Source organism: Cucurbita pepo, chromosome 6 (genome assembly GCF_057944985.1).
Source record: "Cucurbita pepo subsp. pepo isolate OVF chromosome 6, ASM5794498v1, whole genome shotgun sequence".
Classification (NCBI taxonomy): Eukaryota; Viridiplantae; Streptophyta; class Magnoliopsida; order Cucurbitales; family Cucurbitaceae; genus Cucurbita; species Cucurbita pepo.
Genome location: NC_141803.1, coordinates 3,450,672 through 3,471,773, shown reverse-complemented (window position 1 = coordinate 3,471,773; position 21,102 = coordinate 3,450,672). Strand labels below are relative to the sequence as shown.

Here is a 21,102-nt window from a genome sequence, read left to right as displayed (position 1 = left end):
TGAAGAACAAAACAAGGCCCAAGCTTGACTTCCATGGCGCCCACGGCTCTTCATCTCGTCTCGCCACATTCACTGTATTATTTTGTTGGAATTCTTCCATTTCTATTCTTCATTCTCACTCACTGCAGAAGGAAAGCCCCCTCCCTCTTTGAGTTGGTTTCCTCCACGCAAAGCCAAACCCACTCTGTGATTTTTCTTTTATATTTCTTCGCCATCATCTCTTTCAACTCTTCTTTAACCCATCCTCATCTCATCATCATCTCCACCAAACCCTCAATTTCCAAATCCGATTCCCCAATTTCTCCGATTCTTTTTTCTCTCTTCAACCGCCGAGAACTCTTTCCGTCTTCTTGAATTTTCTTTTTCTTTTTCGTTAAAAAGAAATTTCTCGGTTGCTTCTTGTGCGAGAATCTTGCTTTGGACCATCGGTATGTTGCCATTTCTTCTGTTGAATTTCTTTGTTTTGTTTTTGATTTTATGATACGGTATGTTCTTCTCTTGATTCTCTGTCGGTAATGTGTTTGCGTTGAAATTTTGCTAACCATTTGATTGATCGCAAAATGATATTCTTATGGGATTAGTGTTGCGTTGGTTCTTGATTAATCAGGTTTGAGATTACGCCAAGTCGTGTTTTGACTCTGATTATGTTTGCTTTAGTAATACGACGTCGTTTCTTCTCTTTTTCGGCATGTAGTTTACTGCTGATTGCATTTTGTAAATCTACTTAAGGAAAGTGGTGAAAGTTGATCTTGCTGGATGATTGAAATGTCTTTAGATTCATATACGACGCTTGAAGTTGCTGTTCTTGGGAATGTTTTAATTTTTTTGATTGTTGTTGTTGAAAAGCAGGATTTGGTTTGAAGTTCTTTACTATGTTCTTGCGTCTCAATTTGATTTATTGTAGTTTTATGATTGTTTCTTTGGCTACATTGTGGAGTAGTGAGTTAGAAATTTATTCGGGACGTTTTTTGATTCCGAAAATATCTGTTTATCCGTTCATCGTAGTTATATATGGGCTGAGGTGAACTTTTCATGGGAGGTTTAGAGGATGAAGAACCAGCCTCCAAACGCATGAAGATATTGCCGGACAAATTGAAGGGACTATCGAACGGTTCATCTGTGGTCGAGCCTTCAGGGGGCTCTTCACGAGACTTGATGGCTCGCCCCCTACAATCCGAAGGGGACAATGGTGATGTTATTGGTTCGAAGGGAGTGATCAAAAGAGTAGAGTTTGTGAGGCTTATAGCCAATGCATTGTATTCTCTTGGTTATACAAAAACTGGTGCTTATCTAGAAGAGGAGTCTGGGATACCGCTACATTCTCCGGTCATAAACGTGCTTATGCAGCAAATCCATGATGGAAAATGGGATGAAAGTGTTGAAACTTTGCAAAAAATTGGTCTATCAGATGAAAGTGTTGTCAAAGCGGCGTCTGTTTTGGTATTAGAACAGAAGTTCTTTGAGCTTCTGGAAGGGGACAAAGTCACTGAAGCTTTACAGACGCTGAGGACCGAGATTACTCCATATCATGTTAATGAACGCAGAATTCGTGAGCTCTCGTCCTGCTTGGTTTCTCCGTCAATGAGGGCTCAAATTGACTCATCCTGCCAACAAAGTGCAAAGGCCAAGGCTCGGTCACAATTACTGGAGGAATTGCAGAAACTTCTTCCTGCATCTCTTATGATTCCGGAAAAAAGATTGGAACATTTAGTTGAACGTGCCCTTTTGTTGCAACGAGATGCTTGCGCTTTCCATAACGCCTTAAATAAGGAGATGTCATTATATAGAGATCATGATTGTGGGAAAAATCAGATTCCTTCTCGAACTTTACAGGTGAGAAATATTTTTTTAGAACTGTTTGGGTTAGGTTGAATAGTATCCAATTCCATTACATCTATCTATATATCTATATATATATATATATATATATATATATATATATATATATATATATATATAACACTATTTTGTCAAGATTTATCTTCTCATATTGTATTAATATAATTATTTCATTTTAAGGGGTTTTTTAAGGGAAAAAATTGTAGCTGCGCGGGTCGTTTCTTTCTGCTGTTAGCTGAAACTTCTAATTTTTTCGATCTGAGTAGGTGTTACAAGATCACAGCGATGAGGTTTGGTTTTTGCAATTTTCTCACAATGGAAAATACTTAGCTTCGTCTTCCAGTGACCGATCTGCAATCATATGGGAGGTAATTATGGTGATCGCTTTAAATTTTTTTCTCTCTAGAATGACGACGTAGAATTAGTTTATCGATGTGTGTGTGAAAGAAAAGAGATAGTTAAATATTTCACTCACTCTAACTTCCACTCTTTTATTGATGCTTTCAGGTCTAAGGGTTTTCTTCTTTTTTTTCCTTTGCCTCATTTTTGTTTTTAGGTAGACTTGAATGGAAGAATTTCTCTGAAGCACAGACTGTTAGGTCACGAGCAGCCGATCTCTCTGGTCTCATGGAGTCCTGATGACAGTCAGCTACTCACATGTGGGGTGGAGGAAGCTGTCAGGCGTTGGGATGTCGCTTCGGGTGCGTGCCTCCATGTTTATGAAAAAACTGGTCTTGGACTGGTTTCTTGTGGGTGGTTTCCCGATGGAAAACATATACTTGCTGGCGTTACCGATAAGAGTATCTGCATGTGGGACTTAGATGGGAACGAGTTGGAAGGTTGGAAAGGCCAAAGAACTCTTAAGATCTCTGATCTAGAAATAACCAATGATGGGAAGAAAATTATCAGTATCTGTAGGGATACTGCGATATTGCTACTCGACAGGGAGTTAAACGTCGATAAGTTGATCGAAGAGGATCAAATAATAACATCTTTTCAATTGTCGAGGGATAATAAGTTCTTACTTGTAAACCTTTTGAACCAAGAAATCCATCTGTGGAATCTAGAAGGCGAGGCTGAGATTGTTACAGCATACACAGGTCACAAGCGCACCCGCTTTGTTATTCGGTCCTGTTTCGGAGGGCTCAACCAGGCTTTTATTGCAAGTGGTAGTGAGGACTCACTGGTACGGTTCTAATTCTAGTCTTATTAACATTTTGATATTAGTTAAATAGATCATACAAAGAAAGTTGTCTTTACCTCTATGTATGTATATCTGCATATCTGCCTTCTTACTGCTCGATTAAAGGATGAAGTGAACGTCTTTCTACGAGGTTCTCTATGGTTTAACTGACTGACCTCGATCATATTGATCGGGATTGTTGTGGCGTGTTATGGGATTGAGAAGATCCTTATGAACTCTCCCTTTTAGGATTGTATTCCTTCTTCAAGATCTTTTATTTTTGTGGGTGTGAGGATTTATGCTTCTCTATACTTGTCGTCTGTTGATATTCATTCTTTTGGATTGGAATTCGTTTCGATAGGGGTAGTTTGAGGTCGGTCGTTGTTGTGGGCTTGGTTGGGATTGTTGTGGTGTGTTACGGGATCGAGAAGATCCTTATGAACTCTCCCTTTTAGGTGAGGTTCTATGCTTCTCTATAGGCATCGTTCGTTGATATTCATTCTTTTGGATTCGAAATCGTTTCGGTAGGGGTAGTTTGAGGTCGGTCGGTCGGTCGGTTGGTCGTTGTGGGGTTGTTTTTTTTTTTGCATGCCGTTGTATGTTCTTTCGAGCTCGGATTCGGGCTTGATTGTGGCTGATGGATGGTGTATGGATTGTGGCAGGTATACATATGGCAGAGAGGAACAGGGGAGGTTGTAGGGGCATTGGAAGGACACTCAGGGTCTGTAAACTGCGTGAGTTGGAATCCTGCAAATCCTCACATGTTGGCATCGGCCAGTGACGACCATACGATTAGAATATGGGGCCTAAGAGGGATGGATTTGGATGTTGTCAACTCCAAAAGCAATGAACAACACAGTAGTAGTAGTAATGGTAATGGTAATGGCGTCCATTGTAGCAATAGAGGAACATCTTGAAGAAAGAATAATACAAATTCACACCCATTTGTATTCTTCACTTTTTCTTTCCTTTTACTGTGCCTCTGTTATTCTGTAAATACTTCCTCCTTCAGCTGCTTCTTTCCAAGTTCTTGACATTCAAAGTTGCTATTAATAAAATTCTCAGTCCATTTAATTCTCCTTTTTTTCCTCTCTATATATATTAGAAGTACCTTTGATTTGAGATCCGGGTGGGAGAGAAGAATGGAGCATTCGTTACAAGGATGTGGAAACCTCTTCCTAATAGACGTGTTTTAAAATCGTGAGGTTAATGATAATAAGTAGTAAGAGACCAATGTGGATCATATTTACTAGAAGTGGGCTTTGGTTGAGCTTGGGCTCCAAGATGGGTGGAATATGAGATTCCACTTGAGGATGCTGGGCTCCCAAGCCACTGAAAGTATTCCTTATAAGGGTGTGAAATCTTTCTTTAGTAGATGCATTTTAAAATTGTGAGATTGATGGTTATTCCTTATAAAATCTTTCTTTAGTAGATGCATTTTAAAATTGTGAGATTGATGGTGATACATAATGGACCAAAACGGATAATATCTACTAGCAGTGACTTTGAGTAGATACATTTGAACGCTTGGTCCTCAATGGTAAGCATCGTGAGACTGATAGTGATACGTAACGGACCAAATAGCATGATCTTGAACAGTTACATTTGAATGCTTGGTCCGTAAGCAAATGTTAAACTTTGATAAAACAATGAAATCTAAGACATCATACTCAAAATTAAGACATGCTTGTTCTCGAACCTTTTTAATTGTGTTTTTGATGTTTTGACAAAAAAAAAAAAAAAGAGCATATTAATTAGAAAACAGAACAGGAAGCCCTTAAATTCAGCTTCATTACGCAGAAACACCGACCATTTATGTGAAGGCCCAAACCAAGAAGAAGCAGGCCTCCCATGGCGGCCATGTTTCCATTCCTCTCTGCGTCTCCAAGTCTCTCTCGCAGTCTACACCAAAACCTTTTGATGCGGTTTCCTCAAAGCAAAGCCAAACCCAGTGAACTCCTCTTCCAAGCTCCAACCCACAAAAATGCTACCGACTCTTCCCTTTTCCTTCCCCTTTCTATATCCCAAATCATCAATTCCAATAAATATTTTATGAATTTTGACCCTCCACACTTCATCTCCTTCTTTTATCCTCCTCCATTATTGCTCTCTCCTCCTCTTAAATTCCCCTTCATATTCCTTTGCTCGCGGGATTGCCTTATCTTTGAGAATCTTGCCTTCGATCATCGGTTAGTTCACACTTCATCTTTGATTGATTTGGTTGAATACTCCAATTCCTTGTTCTTGTTTGGATCTTCGATTTGTTGATATTGCTTGGTTCACTGGAAGTGCTGGAAATCTGTTTGATGAACTTCCAATAGTGCTTGTTTTTAAGTCAAAGTAATCGGAGTTTTAGGCATTTTTGTAATTTTGTTCATTGTTTAAGATCTTTGTAGCTTTCCTTTAATGGCGGATCCTTTTATACAGCTATATATATATATATATATATATATGGACTGAGCTACACCTTTCATGGGAGGTGTGGAGGATGAAGAACCAGCCTCGAAACGCATGAAACTAACCTCTACTGAGTTTAGGGCTCTTTCCAACGGTTCTTCCAAGGACTTAATGGCTAGACCCCTACCGTCTGAAGGAGACAATGGCAAGGTTATTGGATCCAGAGGAGTTATTAAAAGAGATGAGTTCGTGAGAATAATTGCTAATGCATTGTATTCTCTCGGTTACAAGAACAGTAGCGCTCGTCTCGAAGAAGAGTCTGGGATACCGTTGCGTTCTTCATCTGTAAATATATTTATGCAGCAAATTCTTGATGGAAATTGGGATGAAAGCATTAAAACCTTACATAAATTTGGTTTATCCAATGAAAACATGGTTAAATCTGCTTGTTTTTTGATATTAGAACAGAAATATTTGGAGCTTTTGGAAATTGATAAGGTTATGGAAGCTTTGAAGACATTGAGGACTGAGATTGCTCCACTTTCCATTAACATTGATAGAATACATGAACTTTCGTCCTTCGTTATGTCTCCTTCACGGAGTGGTTTAATCGGTGAAGAGAATTCGAGAGGTAAGTCTCGGACGAAATTGCTAGGGGAATTGCAGAAACTTCTTCCACCGGCGATTATGATACCTGAAAATAGGTTGGAAGATTTAGTCGAACAGGCTCTTTTGTTGCAACGAGACTCTTGTGTTTATCACAACGCTTCGTATCAAGAAATGTCGTTGTATACGGATCATGATTGTGGGAAACATAAGATACCTTCTCAAACTTTTCAGGTGAGATTTTAAATAATTATTCGAGATATTATCCTCTTTGGCTAAATTTAGTTTTTTTTTCGGACAGGTATTACAAGCACATACTGATGAAGTTCTGTTTTTGCAATTTTCTCATAATGGGAAGTTCTTAGCCTCATCATCTAGTGATCTATCTGCAATCATATGGGAGGTATAATCGCTATCACCCCAATCGGGAAATATTTACATTTCTTTTATGATCTTTGTGAGTATTCGGGTCAGTTGAAGCACACCTTAGCTTAGCTAATCTAAGGTGACAATAGGTTCACCGTACCGTATCGGAAAACTTGTAGGATTTTAATATCTGTAAGTATTTAGGTTAGTTGATGAACGCCTTAGCCTAGCTTAGCTTAGCTAATCTACGTGAGCATGGGTTGCCCCTAATGTACTTGCTTAGCTTAGCTTAGCTTAGCTTAGCTAATCTAAGGTGACAATAGGTTGACTGTACTGTGCTTGATTATCGGAAAACTTATAGAATTCAGTTCAGTTGATGAACACCTTAGCCTAGCTTAGCTTAGCTAATCTACAGTGACAACGGGTTGCCCCTATTGTACTTGCTTAGCTTAACTTAGCTAATCTAAGGTGACAATAGGTTGACCGTATTGTGCTTGATTATCGGAAAACTTATAGAATTCAGTTCAGTTGATGAACACCTTAGCCTAGCTTAGCTTAGCTAATCTACGGTGACAACTGGTTGCCCCTATTGTACTTGCTTAGCTTAACTTAGCTAATCTAAGGTGACAATAGGTTGACCGTACTGTACTTGATTACTAGAAAACTTGTAGGATTTTAATATCGGTAAGTATTCAGGTCAGTTGATGAACGCCTTAGCCTAGCTTAGCGTAGCTAATCTACAATGACAACGGGTTGCCCCTATTGTACTTGCTTAGCTAATCTAAGGTGACAATAGGTTGACCGTATTGTACTTGATTATCGGAAAACTTTTAGGATTTTAATATCCGTAAGAATTCAGGTTAGTTGATGAACACCTTAGTCTAGCTTAGCTTAGCTAATCTAAGGTGACAACAGGCAAACCTGTATTCATTTTCTTTAGAACTACACTCGTTGAGCTTATAGCATTTGGTAAAAATTACTCGCCTCGTCTTGAAAATTTAGTTTCCATGACCAATTTCTTGAGAGTTATTCAGTAAAAATGCTCAATTCCGATCCAACTTTTATACGAGGGCTTTCTATTTTTTGTTACTATCTCTTTCATCCTGCCTTTGCTATATTAACCATGCGACTCGGGCCAATACCCCGTGCGTTCAAATATCTAATCTTTGTGTGTACTTGTTTGTTTTGTAGGTAAACTCCAATGGTAAATTCTCTCTAAAGCATAAACTATCCGGCCACCAAAAACCCGTTTCCTTGATTTCATGGTGTCCCGACGATAATCAGCTGCTAACGTGTGGGGTGGAGGAGGTTATTAGGCGGTGGGATGTTTCGACCGGCAAGTGCCTCCATGTTTATGAAAAGGCTGGCTTCGGGTTGGTTTCATGTGGATGGTTTCCTGATGGGAAGTCTATACTTGCTGGTATTAATGACAAGAGTATCTCCATGTGGGATTTAGATGGCAAAGAGTTGGACTCTTGGAAAGGGCAACGGATTTCGAAGATATCGGATTTAGAAATATCGGATGACGGGAAGAACATTATTACTATATGCCGAGAAACCGCAATTTTGCTTCTCGATAGGGAGACCAAAATTGATAGATGGATTGAAGAAGATCAAGCAATAACTTCTTTTCAGTTGTCCAAAGATAATAAATTCTTGCTGGTTAATCTTCTGAATCAAGAAATCCATCTATGGAGCTTAGTTGGTGAACCCAATCTTGTATGCAAGTATACAGGTCATAAGCGGTCTCGGTTTGTTATCCGGTCCTGTTTTGGAGGACTCGAGGAAGCTTTTATTGCAAGTGGCAGTGAGGACTCACGGGTAGGCAAATCGTTCGTCCTTTTAACATCTCGAGAACTTAGTTAAAATGAAGGCATCGAATGAAGGACGTCGATGACTTAGTTAAAATGAGAACACTAATCTCCTTCGAGATCTCGAGTTTCTTCTTTCTATGAACTGTATAAATACTCTTTTGTATATCCTAATTGATCGTTCGTCCTCGCTGTTTGTAGGTATATATATGGCACAGAGGATCCGGGGAGCTTATCGAAGCGCTGACTGGTCACTCTGGCTCGGTTAATTGTGTGAGCTGGAATCCTACAAACCCGCACATGCTGGCATCGGCCAGCGATGACCATACGGTTAGAATTTGGGGCGTGAAGGGACTAAATGTAAAATCGAAGAATGCATACAGCAACGGCGTCCACTATTGCAACGGCGGAGCTTAACGAGAAGACGTACCGCTGTCCCTGGTTCCTATTCTTTTCTTCCCTCCTTTCTGACTGTTGCTCCTGTAAATACTTACTATAATCACTTTTCTAAGTTAAGATTCATGCTAAATGGGAATCATGAAGTTTATTTCTTAAATGAATAAGTTATTTCGAAGGTACTCGTTTCGCTTTATTTCGTCTTCTTGATACATTACTGATCTGAGATGGCTGGCTTAGGCATCTAGAATACTGTTTATTTTGTTTCACGGGACTGCTTATCGGGTTCGGGATGGGGTTTTGAGCGATAATTCATTGCTTTGGCATCTAGAATACCATTTATTTTGTTTCATGGGATTGCTTATCGGGTTCGGGATGGGGTTTTGAGTGATAATTCATTGCTTTGGCATCTAGAATACTATGTACTTTGTTTCACCGGATTGCTTATCGAGTTCGGGATGGGGTTCCGAGCGATAATTCAATGCTTTGGCAGCTATGATCTATTGTGGTTTGCATTGAGCATTGAAATATGCTTCATGTACTTCATATTCTTGTGTGAAACTTGATTGAGCCTTTGGTTATCAGACATATAATCTATTGGTAGCTTGGTGTTTTCTTACATGGTTCTGCAAGGATGGGTTCTGTAACGGTCCAAGTCCACCACTTACAGATATTGTTTTCTTTGGGCTTTTCCTGTCACGTTTTTAAAACATGTCTGCTAGGAAGAGATTTTCACACCCTTATAAATAATGTTTCGTTCTCTTCTCCAACTGATGTGAGATCTTACAGTTTCTTTGCTCTTCAATGAGTTGCTTTGAAACATTCGTCTGTTTTTATCTTCCTTTAGGTGTTAATTCCTTGGGATATCTCTTCACCTTCCTCCTAACGTCCCTTGAATTTTGACTTGGGGCTGGATTTGACGAGTAGGTCGAGTTTCGATTTTAGTTTCTTAATCGGGGTAGTAGAGGGTTGCTCCTTGTATCCCTGTATTGTTGCTCGTGGTCTACTCTACTATGTTATAAGGAGGTATTGTTGGACTTTGCCGAATCCAAGGGCTGCGTCGAGAGACACCCTACTATGTTATAAGGAGGAATTGTCGGACTTTGCCGAGTCCAATGGCTGCGTCGAGAGATGCCCTACTATGTTATAAGGAGGTATTGTCGGAGCTTCGAGAGATACCCTACTATGTTATAAGGAGGTATTATCGTGTGTTGAGAGACGACAAAAGAAATATTTAGTCAAGTCAACCCTTAAGAGGTAGCTGGATTTGGAATATAAGTTTGCTGTTTTTATGTCATAGTTGACTTCATTGTTGGCTTCTAATTGAATATGCTTTTGAGTGATGCTTCTGTCTAAATCCATTTCATATTTTTATGAAGTATATGTTCCATCTCTTTTTCTAAGCTATATTTAATGACGTAATAGAAACGACGTATTATCATCGTGGAGTTCCATTTGCTATAAATTTAGTCAAACAAATAGCTTCTACGTAGCATTGCGTTAATGTCGTGTGGTTTATAAATTAAGCTAGGACGTTATTGAAACATTGACTTTTTTGTTTTCAACTTGACGTTTTATGTTATTCAGTGAGAATATGCTAGGGAAGGAGTACTTGTTCTTCCTTGTCACCTTGTTTAGCTTTTATGGTACTCGATGCACAATCTAATTGATCCGTCTTTTATTATAAACAACACTAGTGCTTTCCAGAGTGAGACGTTTAGGCGAATAAAACCCTCGTCTAACAGGTCTTGTAGGTATGAAATTTTGATTTGTTTTGTTCTTCTCGCTTGTACGATGGTCACGTATAACACATACGTGTCGATGGAGGTAGAGGTATCTATCGTATGTGTCCAACATTTCAATGGAGGCACATACGACAAATGTGGGGGAATAGAGAGAAAAATGCGTTTACGTTGTAAACACTCTTGTAAGATTCTTTTTTGGAACGGAAGAAAAAAATAAAATAAAATAAAATAAATTTATTTCTAAATATAATTTAAAAGAAAATGACCAAACAATTAATACCACGTATTTTCATTAGTACCACACATGAAAGCTTGAATTCTCAACCATTCACCTTCAGAAACAAAAATCGAAAACAATAAGAAATTCCTTCTTCTTTTAATCTTTGGGGTGCCGTAGCCATGGCGGTGCCGTTAAATTCCGGCCGCTTCTTTTCAATTCCTCCGATAAACGGCCGTAGAATTTACAGAGTGACCGCCGTGGTGGTGGCTGCTTCGGCGGAAGAGAAAGTGAAGTTGGGCGGTTCTGAACTGAAGGTAACCAGGCTTGGTATTGGAGCTTGGTCTTGGGGTGACAACATCTATTGGAACAGCCTTGATTGGGACGGTAAGTTTATCAAATCCCTCTCAAATTAGGTAAAAAATAAAAAATAAAAATAAAAAAAATCGGAATTAACCCTTTTGAGATCGGAGTAAATATATGTAATTTTAGTCGTTAATTAATAGATAATATATTAATTACCATCTCAAAATTACCGTTTTAATATTTATTTACCTTTTCAACTTGACAACTATGGTAAAAAAAAAGTTTCAATTATGGTTACCGATTAACTTATAATTTTAAAATTTTAAATTTTTTTTCAATTTAAAATTAATTGTTATGATTTAAAGTTTTTTTTTTTTTTGTATTTTTTTTGTTAGATGAACACGACTCTCCACACTAGTATGATATTGTATATTTTTTGTTAGATAAACACGACTCTTCACAATAGTATGATATTATCCCCTTAATCGAGGCTTGACTTCTTTTCTTTTAGAGTCTTAGTCATTTTTTACTATGCCTTCGAGGAGACTCGACTCCTTTTCTTTTCAAGTATTTTGTTCGATATTTGAGAATTTACCAATCTATTGACACGACTAAGTTTAAGTCATAACTCTGATACCATGTTAGATGAACACGACTCTCCACAATGGTATGATATTGTCCACTTTGAGCATAAGCTCTCATGCTTTGTTTTGAGCTTCCCCAAAAGGCCTCACAAGGAAGAGACTATTTCTTGATTATAACTCATGATTATTCCCTAAATTAGCGGGCATGAGACTTTCATCATCTCAACATTTTTTTTATTTGAGTAATTGTGTTGGTTGATTGTATCATAGTTTATGGTAAAACAATATATAACCTAATAATAATAATAATAATAATAATAATAATAATAATAATAATAATAATAATAATAATAATAATAATAATAATAAATAAATAAATAAATAAATGCCTAAGTCGATAAAATATAATTTATTGATGACTTATTAGAATTAAATTGAAATATTTAAAATTATATAAACTAAATGGAATATTTTTAAAATAAAGAATAAACTTCTAAACTAAAATATATATTTAACTTAATTTTTTTTAAATTTTTTTAATTAGTGGAATAATCGAATCATCGATCTTTTAAAATGATACTCGAAGTTATAGTCTTATTTATCGTGGTATGCTCGAATTAACGTGGTTTGAGATATTTTTTGATACTCGAAGTTATAGTCTTGTTTATCGTGGTATGCTCGGATTAACGTGATTTGAGATTTTTTTTGATACTCGAAATTATAGTCTTATTTATCGTGGTATGCTCGGGTTAACGTGGTTTGAGATATTTTATTTCAGATAGGAAGCTGAAGGCTACTAAAGCTGCCTTCAACGCCAGTGTTGACCATGGCATTACCTTCTTTGACACTGCTGAAATCTATGGCGCCTCAGTCGGATATATCCCTCTTATTTTCACCTTATTATTTTTATATTCCGAAAATGACCTTTGCTAATGAATCTAATAACCTTCCTCTTTTGCAGTATCCTTTGGGTGCTGTAGAATCAGAAACTCTTTTAGGAAGGTACCCTTTTAAACGACGTTGTTGTTTCTCGTGTCTCGTTCCCTACTAAGTTTTTGCTTCTCGTTTCTCTTTTACGTCGTCTTTGTTTCTCGTGTCTCTTTTACGACGTTTTTATTTGATAACTGTGAGATCTGACATTGATTAGAGAGGCGAATGAAGTATTCCTTATAAGGGTGCAAAAACCTCTTCCTAATAGACGTGCGTTTTAAAACCTTGAGACTGACTGCTATACATAATGGGCCAAAGTGTATAATATTTACTAGCCATGGCCTCGGGTTGTTACAATAACTGTCTTTACGTCCCACCTAACAACACTTGACTTGACTTCCGAGTGTTGCTACAGATTCATTAAAGAAAAGAAGACAAAGGATCCCGGAGTTGATGTCACAGTGGCTACAAAATTTGCAGCATTACCATGGAGGCTAGGTCGTCGAAGCGTGATATGCGTCCTTAAGGACTCCCTCGCTCGCCTCGGCCTTGCGTCGGTCGACCTGTATCAACTTCATTGGTCAGTGCCTGTTGACTCTTCCAAGCAGCTTCTCTTTACTACATATATAGCTTTTGACTCATTATATTGGCTGGTTTTGACTTTGTTTCTCAGGCCTGGAATATGGGGAAATGAAGGTTGTTCTTCACTCCCCAACCTTGAACTTGAATTTTCTCTATAAAGAATAAGCTTAGTTCATTAACAATTGCTTTTAAAGGGTATATTGATGGTATTGGAGATGCTGTTGAGCTGGGCCTTGTGAAGGCTGTTGGTGTTTCAAATTACAGCGGTATGTTCTAGTATTACTGCAGTAAAAACTTGGGTCGTGTCAAAATATATCTGGTTACTCGAGGAGCTCGATTGTGAGTTCCTATATCGGTTGTAGAGAGGAACGAAACATTCCTTGTAAGGGTGTGTAAACCTCTCCCTCGTAGACGCGTGAGGCTGATGACGATACGTAACGGGTCAAAGCGGACAATATCTACTAGCGGTGGACTTGGGCTTGAACCGTTTACAAATGGTATTAGAGCTAGTCAACGGATGGTGTGCCGCGAGAACGCTGGCCTCCAAAGAGTAGATTGTGAGATCCCATATCGGTTGGAGAGAGGAACGAAACATTCCTTATAAGGGTGTGGAAACCTCTCCCTAGTAGACGCGCTTTAAAACCGTGAGGCTGATGGTGATACGTAATTGATCAAAGCGGACAATATCTACTAGCAGTGGGTTTGAGCTTGGACCGTTTACAAATGGTATCAGAGCTAGTCACTGAATGGTGTGCCAACGAGAACACTGGCCTCCAAAGAGTGAATTGTGAGATTGCATATCGGTTGGAGAGAAGAACGAAACATTTCTTATAAGGGTGTGGAAACATCTCCCTCTAGTAGACACGTTTTAAAACCGTGAGGCTGATGGAGGTACGTATCGAGCCAAAACTGACGATATTTACTAGCGGTGGGCTTGAATTGTTACAAATGGTATCAGAGCCAGTCACTGAGCGGTGTGACAACGAGGACGCTGACCCCTAAAGAGATGGATCGTGAGATCCCATCTCGATTAGAGAAGGGAACGAAACCTCTCACTAGCAGACGTGTTTTAAAATCATGAATCTAACGAACATACCTATATTATCACGACTATTTTTATCAACTTTATGAATTGAGTTGTATTTAAATAAATAAAACATTTATTCTTAGATTAAGTTAAAACTAACCTGAGTTCATAATTAATTTTAAAAAATAATTTATGATTATTTATTATAGTTCTTTTTAATAGGATTATTTTTACTCTTACAAATAAAATTTTAATTATTTGAAATATAATATATATGAAAATTGAGTGAGTAAGGTTTGAAAATAAATAAATAAACTTATTATTTTATTTTTATTAAATATAAATATTTAAATAATTAATTAATTTTAATAATAATTATTTGAATCGAAAAAATTTGAACCATCAACATTCTTAATGTCGTAAACCAAACACTCTGTACTGTTTACAATCCAGAGAAGCGACTTCGAGAAGCTCACGAGAAACTGAAGAAAAGAGGTATTCCACTAGCTTCAAACCAAGTGAATTATAGCTTAATATACAGATTACCAGAAGAGAACGGTGTGAAGGTAGCCTGCGATGAACTTGGAATCACCTTAATTGCATATTCGCCTATTGGACAAGGTAAGTCTATTCAAATATCTCATTGCTTTTGCTTTGAGCTGATCTGATATCAACCGTAACGATTTGTCATTTTACTCTTAAACAAGTAGGTCGTTTTGTGATTTGATGGAGCTAGAGCTGCTATCGTGTTCTACATTTTCTCTCTTAGAACCCTGATGGATCGTTCTGCTCTCTAAACTTCGGTATCCATAAATTTAGTAAAATGAGACAGTCTAATAAAATTCTCGTTCATATTCATTAACGCTTTTGTTATCGCATTTCAAGTTCAAAAGCTTCACTTGCTTTTGTAATCATGTAACGTTGATCGATCTCATTCACTATAAGAGAGCATCGTCCCTCACCATGAATGTCATGTAACTGAGCCAAGCCATACGCGAACCATGGCTAAGGGAGTGCCCTCAATAACGACAATATTATTATTTTAACTACGGTTACAATGCAGGCGTTCTCTCGGGAAAGTACACTCCTACAAATCCTCCAACTGGTCTTCGAGGTCAAATCTACACTCCACAGTTCTTAACAAAGGTCGGTAGAAACACTCGAAACTTTGAACATACCCATAACACGTTTCGTTCATTTCTAAAGTATTTGTTTAACGTTCAGCTCGAACCGCTACTAAACCGGATCCGGGACATAGGACAAAGCTACAACAAAACATCCACACAGGTAGCTAATTGATTTCTTCTTCTCTACGTAAAATTTATAGGTTTTCAATAAGAATGCTGAAAGTTGACTTACTTGGCTCGGATCAGGTAGCGCTTAATTGGCTAATAGCACAAGACAACGTGGTGCCCATCCCCGGAGCCAAAAATGGAGAACAAGCTATTGAACTTGCAGGTGCATTGGGTTGGAGAATATCCTGTTAGACGAACACGACTCTCCACAATGGTATGATATTGTCCACTTTGAGCATAAGCTCTCATGGCTTTCCTTTGGGCTTCCCCAAAAGGCCTCATCTCGATGTAGTTAGTATTCCTCACTTATAAACCCATGATCATTCCCTAAATTAGTTGATGTGGGACTTCCATCATCCAACATATCCGATGAAGAAATCAATGAACTTCGCTCCTTAGCTTCCCAAATCAAACCTGTCATTGGTTTACCTTTCGAGAAGCTATAAATTATTTCATATTCATCTCTAAATTTTAAAATATTAATTTGTCTCGAACATAAATGGCATCAGAACGTGTTTATATTATTATATTGGTACCAAAGTTCATGATTCAAAATAAAATTGTAACAATTCAAGCCCACCGCTAGCAAATATTATCCGTTTTGACTTGTTACGTATCGTTGTCAGCCTCATAATTTTAAAACGTGTCTACTCGGGAGAGTTTCCAATACCCTTATAAAGAATGTTTTATTCCCCTTTCAATCGACCTGGGATCTCACAATCTACCCTCTTTAAAGATCCAACATCTTTGCTGACACACCGCTCGATGTCTAACTCTTATATTATTTATTAACGGTAGCGCTTCAGCTGTTACAAAATAAATACAAATGAGACTTCATAGATTTGATGAAAAACATGGTAATTTTCATTCTTTAATTTGTGGTCGTTGTCGGTGGAGTCTTCAAAAATAAATAAATAAAAAATAATATATATATATATAATTTTTTGTTTCCTAATTTAATATTAATAAAAAAAATCAAATATTTCCTTACAATTTTGAAAAGCTAAATAATTTAATTTTTTTTAATAATTATAAAATTAAATAATTAATAGACAAAAATAACAAATTTAGGATTCATAAAATATTTTAAAAAAAACATACCAAAATAAATAATAATAATAATTGAAGGACAATAGAATCCAATCCAAATTTAAAAAAAAAAAACTAAAATAATTAGTTTTTAAGAACATATTTTTTTCATAAAAAATGGACTAAATTTTCAAATATTTATATAAAAAAATTTATTTTTTATTCTTTAAATTTAATATAAAAAAATCAAATATTTTCTTCCAAAAATATAAAATCTTTAAACTTAGGATCATTACTTTTAAAAGTATATTATAGAGAGAATTGAATTATAAAATTAAATAATTATTAAACACAAAATAACAAATTTAGGATGGATTAAATAATTAAAATAAAAAAAATACCAAAATAAATAATAATAATTGAAGGACAAAATCTATAGCTTTAACCTGAAAGATAACATAACTTTTGGGATAGGCAAAATCAGGTGGTGAGTTGTCATTACTGTTCTTCCGACCACATTTGTCTCCTCTCCCTCTCATCATTGAGAGATATAATAAAACACACCCTCCATGAATATTGATCTTCAACCTCCCCCGTTGGTCCTACAAGAAAATCACAGACGCCTTGCCTCTTCGCCACGTGTCCTCCCCTTCTACCTCACCTCTATTCCTTATAGTACCGAATCTTTGCTCTGACCTCTGTGTGTGTGACGTCCTTTTCCCTCACCACTGGTTTTAAATGCCTTTTGGTCCATTTCTCACTCGCTCCATTGCATTTGCTGTGGAGTTTTCTCCTTTCACAGAGAAATCACGAACAGGGTCACTTCCATTTTCCAGCTTTCTCTCGATTCAAACTCGGATTTCTTCAGGTTTTTGACTCTGTTCTTCGTGTTCTTCGTGTTCTTTGCTTATGGGTATTTTCTTTCCTTTTCTCTGTTTGAAAGGCTTGATTATGGCGTTTTCTAATCATTTCTTTGTTTAGATACTCAATTATGTGCATTATTTACTGCTTTACTTGGACTTTCTTCTCATTCTTTGGCTTAATCTTCATTAATTATGTCATTTCTTGGTCAATTTCTATGCTAGATTTTGTGGGTTTAGTGCAATAATTTGTGGGTGTTTCTTGTTTTCTTCTTTGGAAGCCTCTAAGTATTGAATTTTGTGTTCTAATTTGAGATTTTAAGGGCTTTTTTTTGCCTTGTTCTTCCATTTTGACAGAGCTTTTGTGTCAAAGCGGCGGCGGCCATGAATTATTGCTTTCCTGATTGGAACTTTGAGGGTGATCCTCCTTCAGCTAGCCATAAGAAATCAATGGGGTTAGCCCTTTTTTTCTTGTTGTTTTCAAATTTTTGGTGCATTTTCAAGCATGGTTTTTAAGCTTTAATGGCGGATTTTACAGACATGAACATGATGATCTTGTGGAGCTGTTATGGAGAAATGGGCAAGTGGTCTTACAAAGCCAAAAGGCTAGAAAACCAAGCCTTATTCAGAAACAGAATCAACCACTTGATAGGACTAATATTTCTTCTGGAATTTCAAGCACTTTGATTCAAGATGATGAGACGGTTTCGTGGATTCATGATCCGCTCGACGACGATTCGTTCGACAAGGAATTTTGTTCGGAGTTCTTCTCCGAATTGCCACAAACTAGATTTGGTGCCTTTGATGCTGCTGCTGCTGCTGCTACTCAGAACTCTAAGCCTCTTGCAGTTCTTGCTGAGCTTCCTACGAACACGATGCCTCCTCCGAGATATCAGTGTTCGGATTCGATACGACAAACGAAGGATTTGGGAGATTTAGGGAAAATGATGAACTTTTCTCAAGTTCCTGTGGCACTGAGGGGTGATTTGGGATCATCAAATGGAGGGAGAGAAGCTGGAAACTTGATACATGGAGAGGGAAAAGATTGTTCAGCAACGACGGTTGGTTCGAGCCACTGTGGAAGCAACCAAGTTCCTAATCCTGAACCAAATGTGAGCCGAGTTTCGACGAGTGGCGTCGGGAATGCTGGCTTATCTGTTGATCTCTCTAACAAAAAGATGGCTGCACAAGGTGAGAGGGGGAAAACTGAGACCATGGATCCAACCGCTACTTCGTCCTCGGGCGGTTCGGGAAGTAGTATGGATAGAAGTAGAACAATTGGACAATCTAATGGAGGTAATAGCAACAAAAGAAAAGGTCGAGACGGGGAAGAATCCGAGTGCCAAAGCGAGGTAAAGCTATTAAGCATTTTTTTATATCATGAAGTCGATTAGTTATACTTTCGAGGTATGAACATCACGGCTCGAGCTTTTCTGCAGACTGCTGAACTAGAATCTGCTGAGGGAAACAAGGCAGCTCCACGGTCGGGATTTCCGCGCAGGACTCGTGCTGCTGAAGTACATAACCTTTCGGAAAGGGTAGGATATCGACCGTTCCTCATTTATCAATCTTTTTTCTATTATGAACTTCATGTTAAGAGCTTAGTTTTAGTGCAGAGAAGAAGAGAAAGGATAAATGAAAAGATGAAAGCACTGCAAGAACTCATACCACATTGTAATAAGGTAACCAACAATGTTTGGAACATATTAAGTCAACTTGGTTGACTTCAAAATTTCAGTGTTCATGAATCTTTTGTTCTTTGTCACAGACCGACAAAGCTTCAATGTTAGATGAAGCTATTGAATATTTGAAGTCACTTCAATTACAACTACAGGTATGAGTTTAGCTACGAATTCCACAAAATCTACTGATTTTTGCGTTTTTGTGAGATCCCACATCGGTTGGAGAGGGGAACGAAGCATTCCTTATAAGGGTGTGGAAACTTTTCCATAGTGGACGCGTTTTAAAACCTTGAGGGAAAACCCGGAAGGGAAAACCCAAAGAGGACAATATTTGTTGGCGGTGGGCTTGAGCTGTTACAAATGGTATCAGAGCTGGACATCGAGCGGTGTGCCAACGAGGACGCTGGGGTCTCCAAGGGGAGTGGATTGTGAGATCCCATATCGGTTGGAGGGGGAACGAAGAACGAAGCATTCCTTATAAGGGTGTGGAAACCTTTTCTTAATGGACGCGTTTTAAAACCTTGAGGGTATGCCTAAAGGGAAAACCCAGAGAGGACAATATCTACTAGCCGTGGGCTTGAGCTGTTACAGTTTTTTTAATTGCTTAATGTTCTATAGGTTATGTGGATGGGAAACGGGATGGTGCCAATGATGTTTCCCGGCGTTCAACATTACATGTCTCGAATGGCTATGGGCATGGGAATGGCTCAACCTTCAATGCCTTCAATGCCTTCAATTCACAACTCAATGCAATTACCTCGGGTCCCGGTTGTCGATCAATCGGTTTCAGCGACTCCGACTCCAAACCAACCGACGATATGCCAACCTCAACTTTTCAACCCCGTGAATTATCAAAATCAGATGTCGAATCCCGCTTTGCAAGAGCAGTATGCTCGTCTAATGAGTTTCCATCATATGCAACCTAGCTCACAGGTTAGATATTGGATTGTGTTTAGAGTTTGTCTGTTGGATGTTTTGTTCAAAAATTGTAACAATTAAGATTAATCATGTCTGGTTTTGTTTTGCAGCCCATAAATGTCTTCAGATTTTGTCCCTCAACAGTCTTGCAAAGTCAAACGCCAGCGGCAACTGGCCCTGCTAGTGGACCTACTTTTGGGGGATCTATAGCCAATGATATTGTAAATGGAACTTTGGGTAAGTCTTACTAATCATTCTTATTGTGTCATTAACAAATGATTAATGTTAACCTGTGAGATCCCACATCGGTCGGGAAGGAGAACGAAACATTCTTTATAAGGGTGCGGAAACCTCTCCCCAGCTGACGCGTTTTAAAACCCTTGAGGGAAACCCCGAAAGGGAAAACCTAAAGAGAACAATATCTGCTAGCGGTGGGCCCCGAAGTATGGGTGGATTGTGATATAAGGGTGTGAAAACCTCTTCCTAGCAAACGCGTTTTAGAAACCTTGAGGGGAACCCCTAAAGGGAAAGTCCAAAGAGAACAACTAGCGGTGGGCCCTAAAGGGGGTAGCTTGTGAGATCACACATCAGTTGGTGAGGAAAACGAAGCATTCTTTATAAGGGTGTGGAAACCTATCTCTAGTAGACGCGTTTTAAGAACCTTAAGAGGAACCCAAAAAGGGAAAGCCCAACAAAGAGAACAATATTTGCTAGCGGTGGGCTTAGGCTGTTACATAATCCAACTTGGGCACGACTTCTTTTCCCGTAATCAATGTTCATATGTGTCGGTTTCGACATAATTTAGGGTACCAAGTCATCAAAATCCTTACCCTTCACCTTGTTGTCAACCAATTCGCCCCATTCGTTCTAGTGGCTCTCTTTACAAGTCGTAATCTCGAGTGTAAATGCACGGTGGCCAATGGAATTAAAACTACATTCCTCTTTTTGAATCCGATACCGCAAGTGTCTCTCGGTCACGTAGCTATCGTTAACACTCTTTTCTTTTGCTGATGTTAACAGGTTGACAACCGAAAATTATCCATGTTTATCAGTTAGCTAAGGTTCCTCCCTCAGTCTATAACAGAGCATCATTCCCAGATTGTTGTTCTCCATGTATATCTGATACAGATTCTTGCCTCCTTGCCTCCAAGAACACAGCTTATATGAATTCAAGGTATTTATCAATTTTTTTTGTCGAAAAACCGCTACGAAAAATAAGTTCATCTAGTTTGTTCTACCGAAATATCGAGTTTAAAAGCAGCTTAACCTCTTGTTTATGTAATATCTCTTACATTTATCTATGAATTCAAAATAAGTTAGCTTTGAATC

The 21,102-nt window shown here is 38.1% G+C and overlaps 4 protein-coding genes across 7 annotated transcripts; all 4 read left to right on the top strand.

Annotated features, from left to right (window-relative positions):
- Positions 1-81: 81 nt before the first annotated feature.
- On the top strand, positions 82-4,101 carry LOC111796581 (WD repeat-containing protein 26 homolog). 2 transcript variants are annotated; one of them, XM_023679270.2, is made up of 5 exons: positions 82-428; positions 1,046-1,833; positions 2,106-2,207; positions 2,396-3,025; positions 3,685-4,101. In XM_023679270.2, exons 2-5 carry the CDS (start codon positions 1,072-1,074, stop codon positions 3,937-3,939), a joined length of 1,749 nt encoding a protein of 582 aa, XP_023535038.2. In that variant the 5' UTR covers positions 82-428; positions 1,046-1,071; the 3' UTR covers positions 3,940-4,101. The 2 variants fall into 2 exon arrangements, with proteins under 2 accessions (XP_023535038.2, XP_023535037.2); XM_023679269.2 differs by having other exon boundaries at positions 1,006-1,833.
- A 735-nt stretch (positions 4,102-4,836) lies between these two features.
- LOC111796580 (WD repeat-containing protein 26 homolog) lies at positions 4,837-8,780 on the top strand. The gene is made up of 5 exons (XM_023679268.2): positions 4,837-5,211; positions 5,450-6,259; positions 6,327-6,428; positions 7,583-8,212; positions 8,404-8,780. The coding sequence occupies exons 2-5, from the start codon at positions 5,495-5,497 to the stop codon at positions 8,617-8,619; spliced, it is 1,713 nt and encodes a 570-aa protein (XP_023535036.2). The 5' UTR covers positions 4,837-5,211; positions 5,450-5,494; the 3' UTR covers positions 8,620-8,780.
- Positions 8,781-10,628: 1,848 nt separating this feature from the next.
- LOC111796583 (putative oxidoreductase At1g06690, chloroplastic) lies at positions 10,629-15,491 on the top strand. Of its 2 annotated transcripts, XM_023679271.2 has the most exons (10): positions 10,631-10,947; positions 12,229-12,320; positions 12,412-12,452; positions 12,796-12,960; positions 13,054-13,076; positions 13,157-13,228; positions 14,443-14,610; positions 15,053-15,135; positions 15,214-15,276; positions 15,363-15,491. In XM_023679271.2, the coding sequence occupies exons 1-10, from the start codon at positions 10,743-10,745 to the stop codon at positions 15,474-15,476; spliced, it is 1,026 nt and encodes a 341-aa protein (XP_023535039.2). In that variant the 5' UTR covers positions 10,631-10,742; the 3' UTR covers positions 15,477-15,491. The 2 variants fall into 2 exon arrangements, with proteins under 2 accessions (XP_086980682.1, XP_023535039.2); XM_087124556.1 differs by having other exon boundaries at positions 10,629-10,947; positions 15,053-15,276.
- A 1,522-nt stretch (positions 15,492-17,013) lies between these two features.
- Positions 17,014-21,102, top strand: LOC111796510 (transcription factor PIF4). Of its 2 annotated transcripts, XM_023679163.2 has the most exons (9): positions 17,019-17,181; positions 17,531-17,628; positions 17,712-18,525; positions 18,613-18,711; positions 18,790-18,855; positions 18,942-19,007; positions 19,474-19,788; positions 19,884-20,010; positions 20,794-21,102. In XM_023679163.2, the coding sequence occupies exons 2-9, from the start codon at positions 17,558-17,560 to the stop codon at positions 20,796-20,798; spliced, it is 1,563 nt and encodes a 520-aa protein (XP_023534931.2). In that variant the 5' UTR covers positions 17,019-17,181; positions 17,531-17,557; the 3' UTR covers positions 20,799-21,102. The 2 variants fall into 2 exon arrangements, with proteins under 2 accessions (XP_086980552.1, XP_023534931.2); XM_087124426.1 differs by having other exon boundaries at positions 17,014-17,181; positions 18,613-18,855.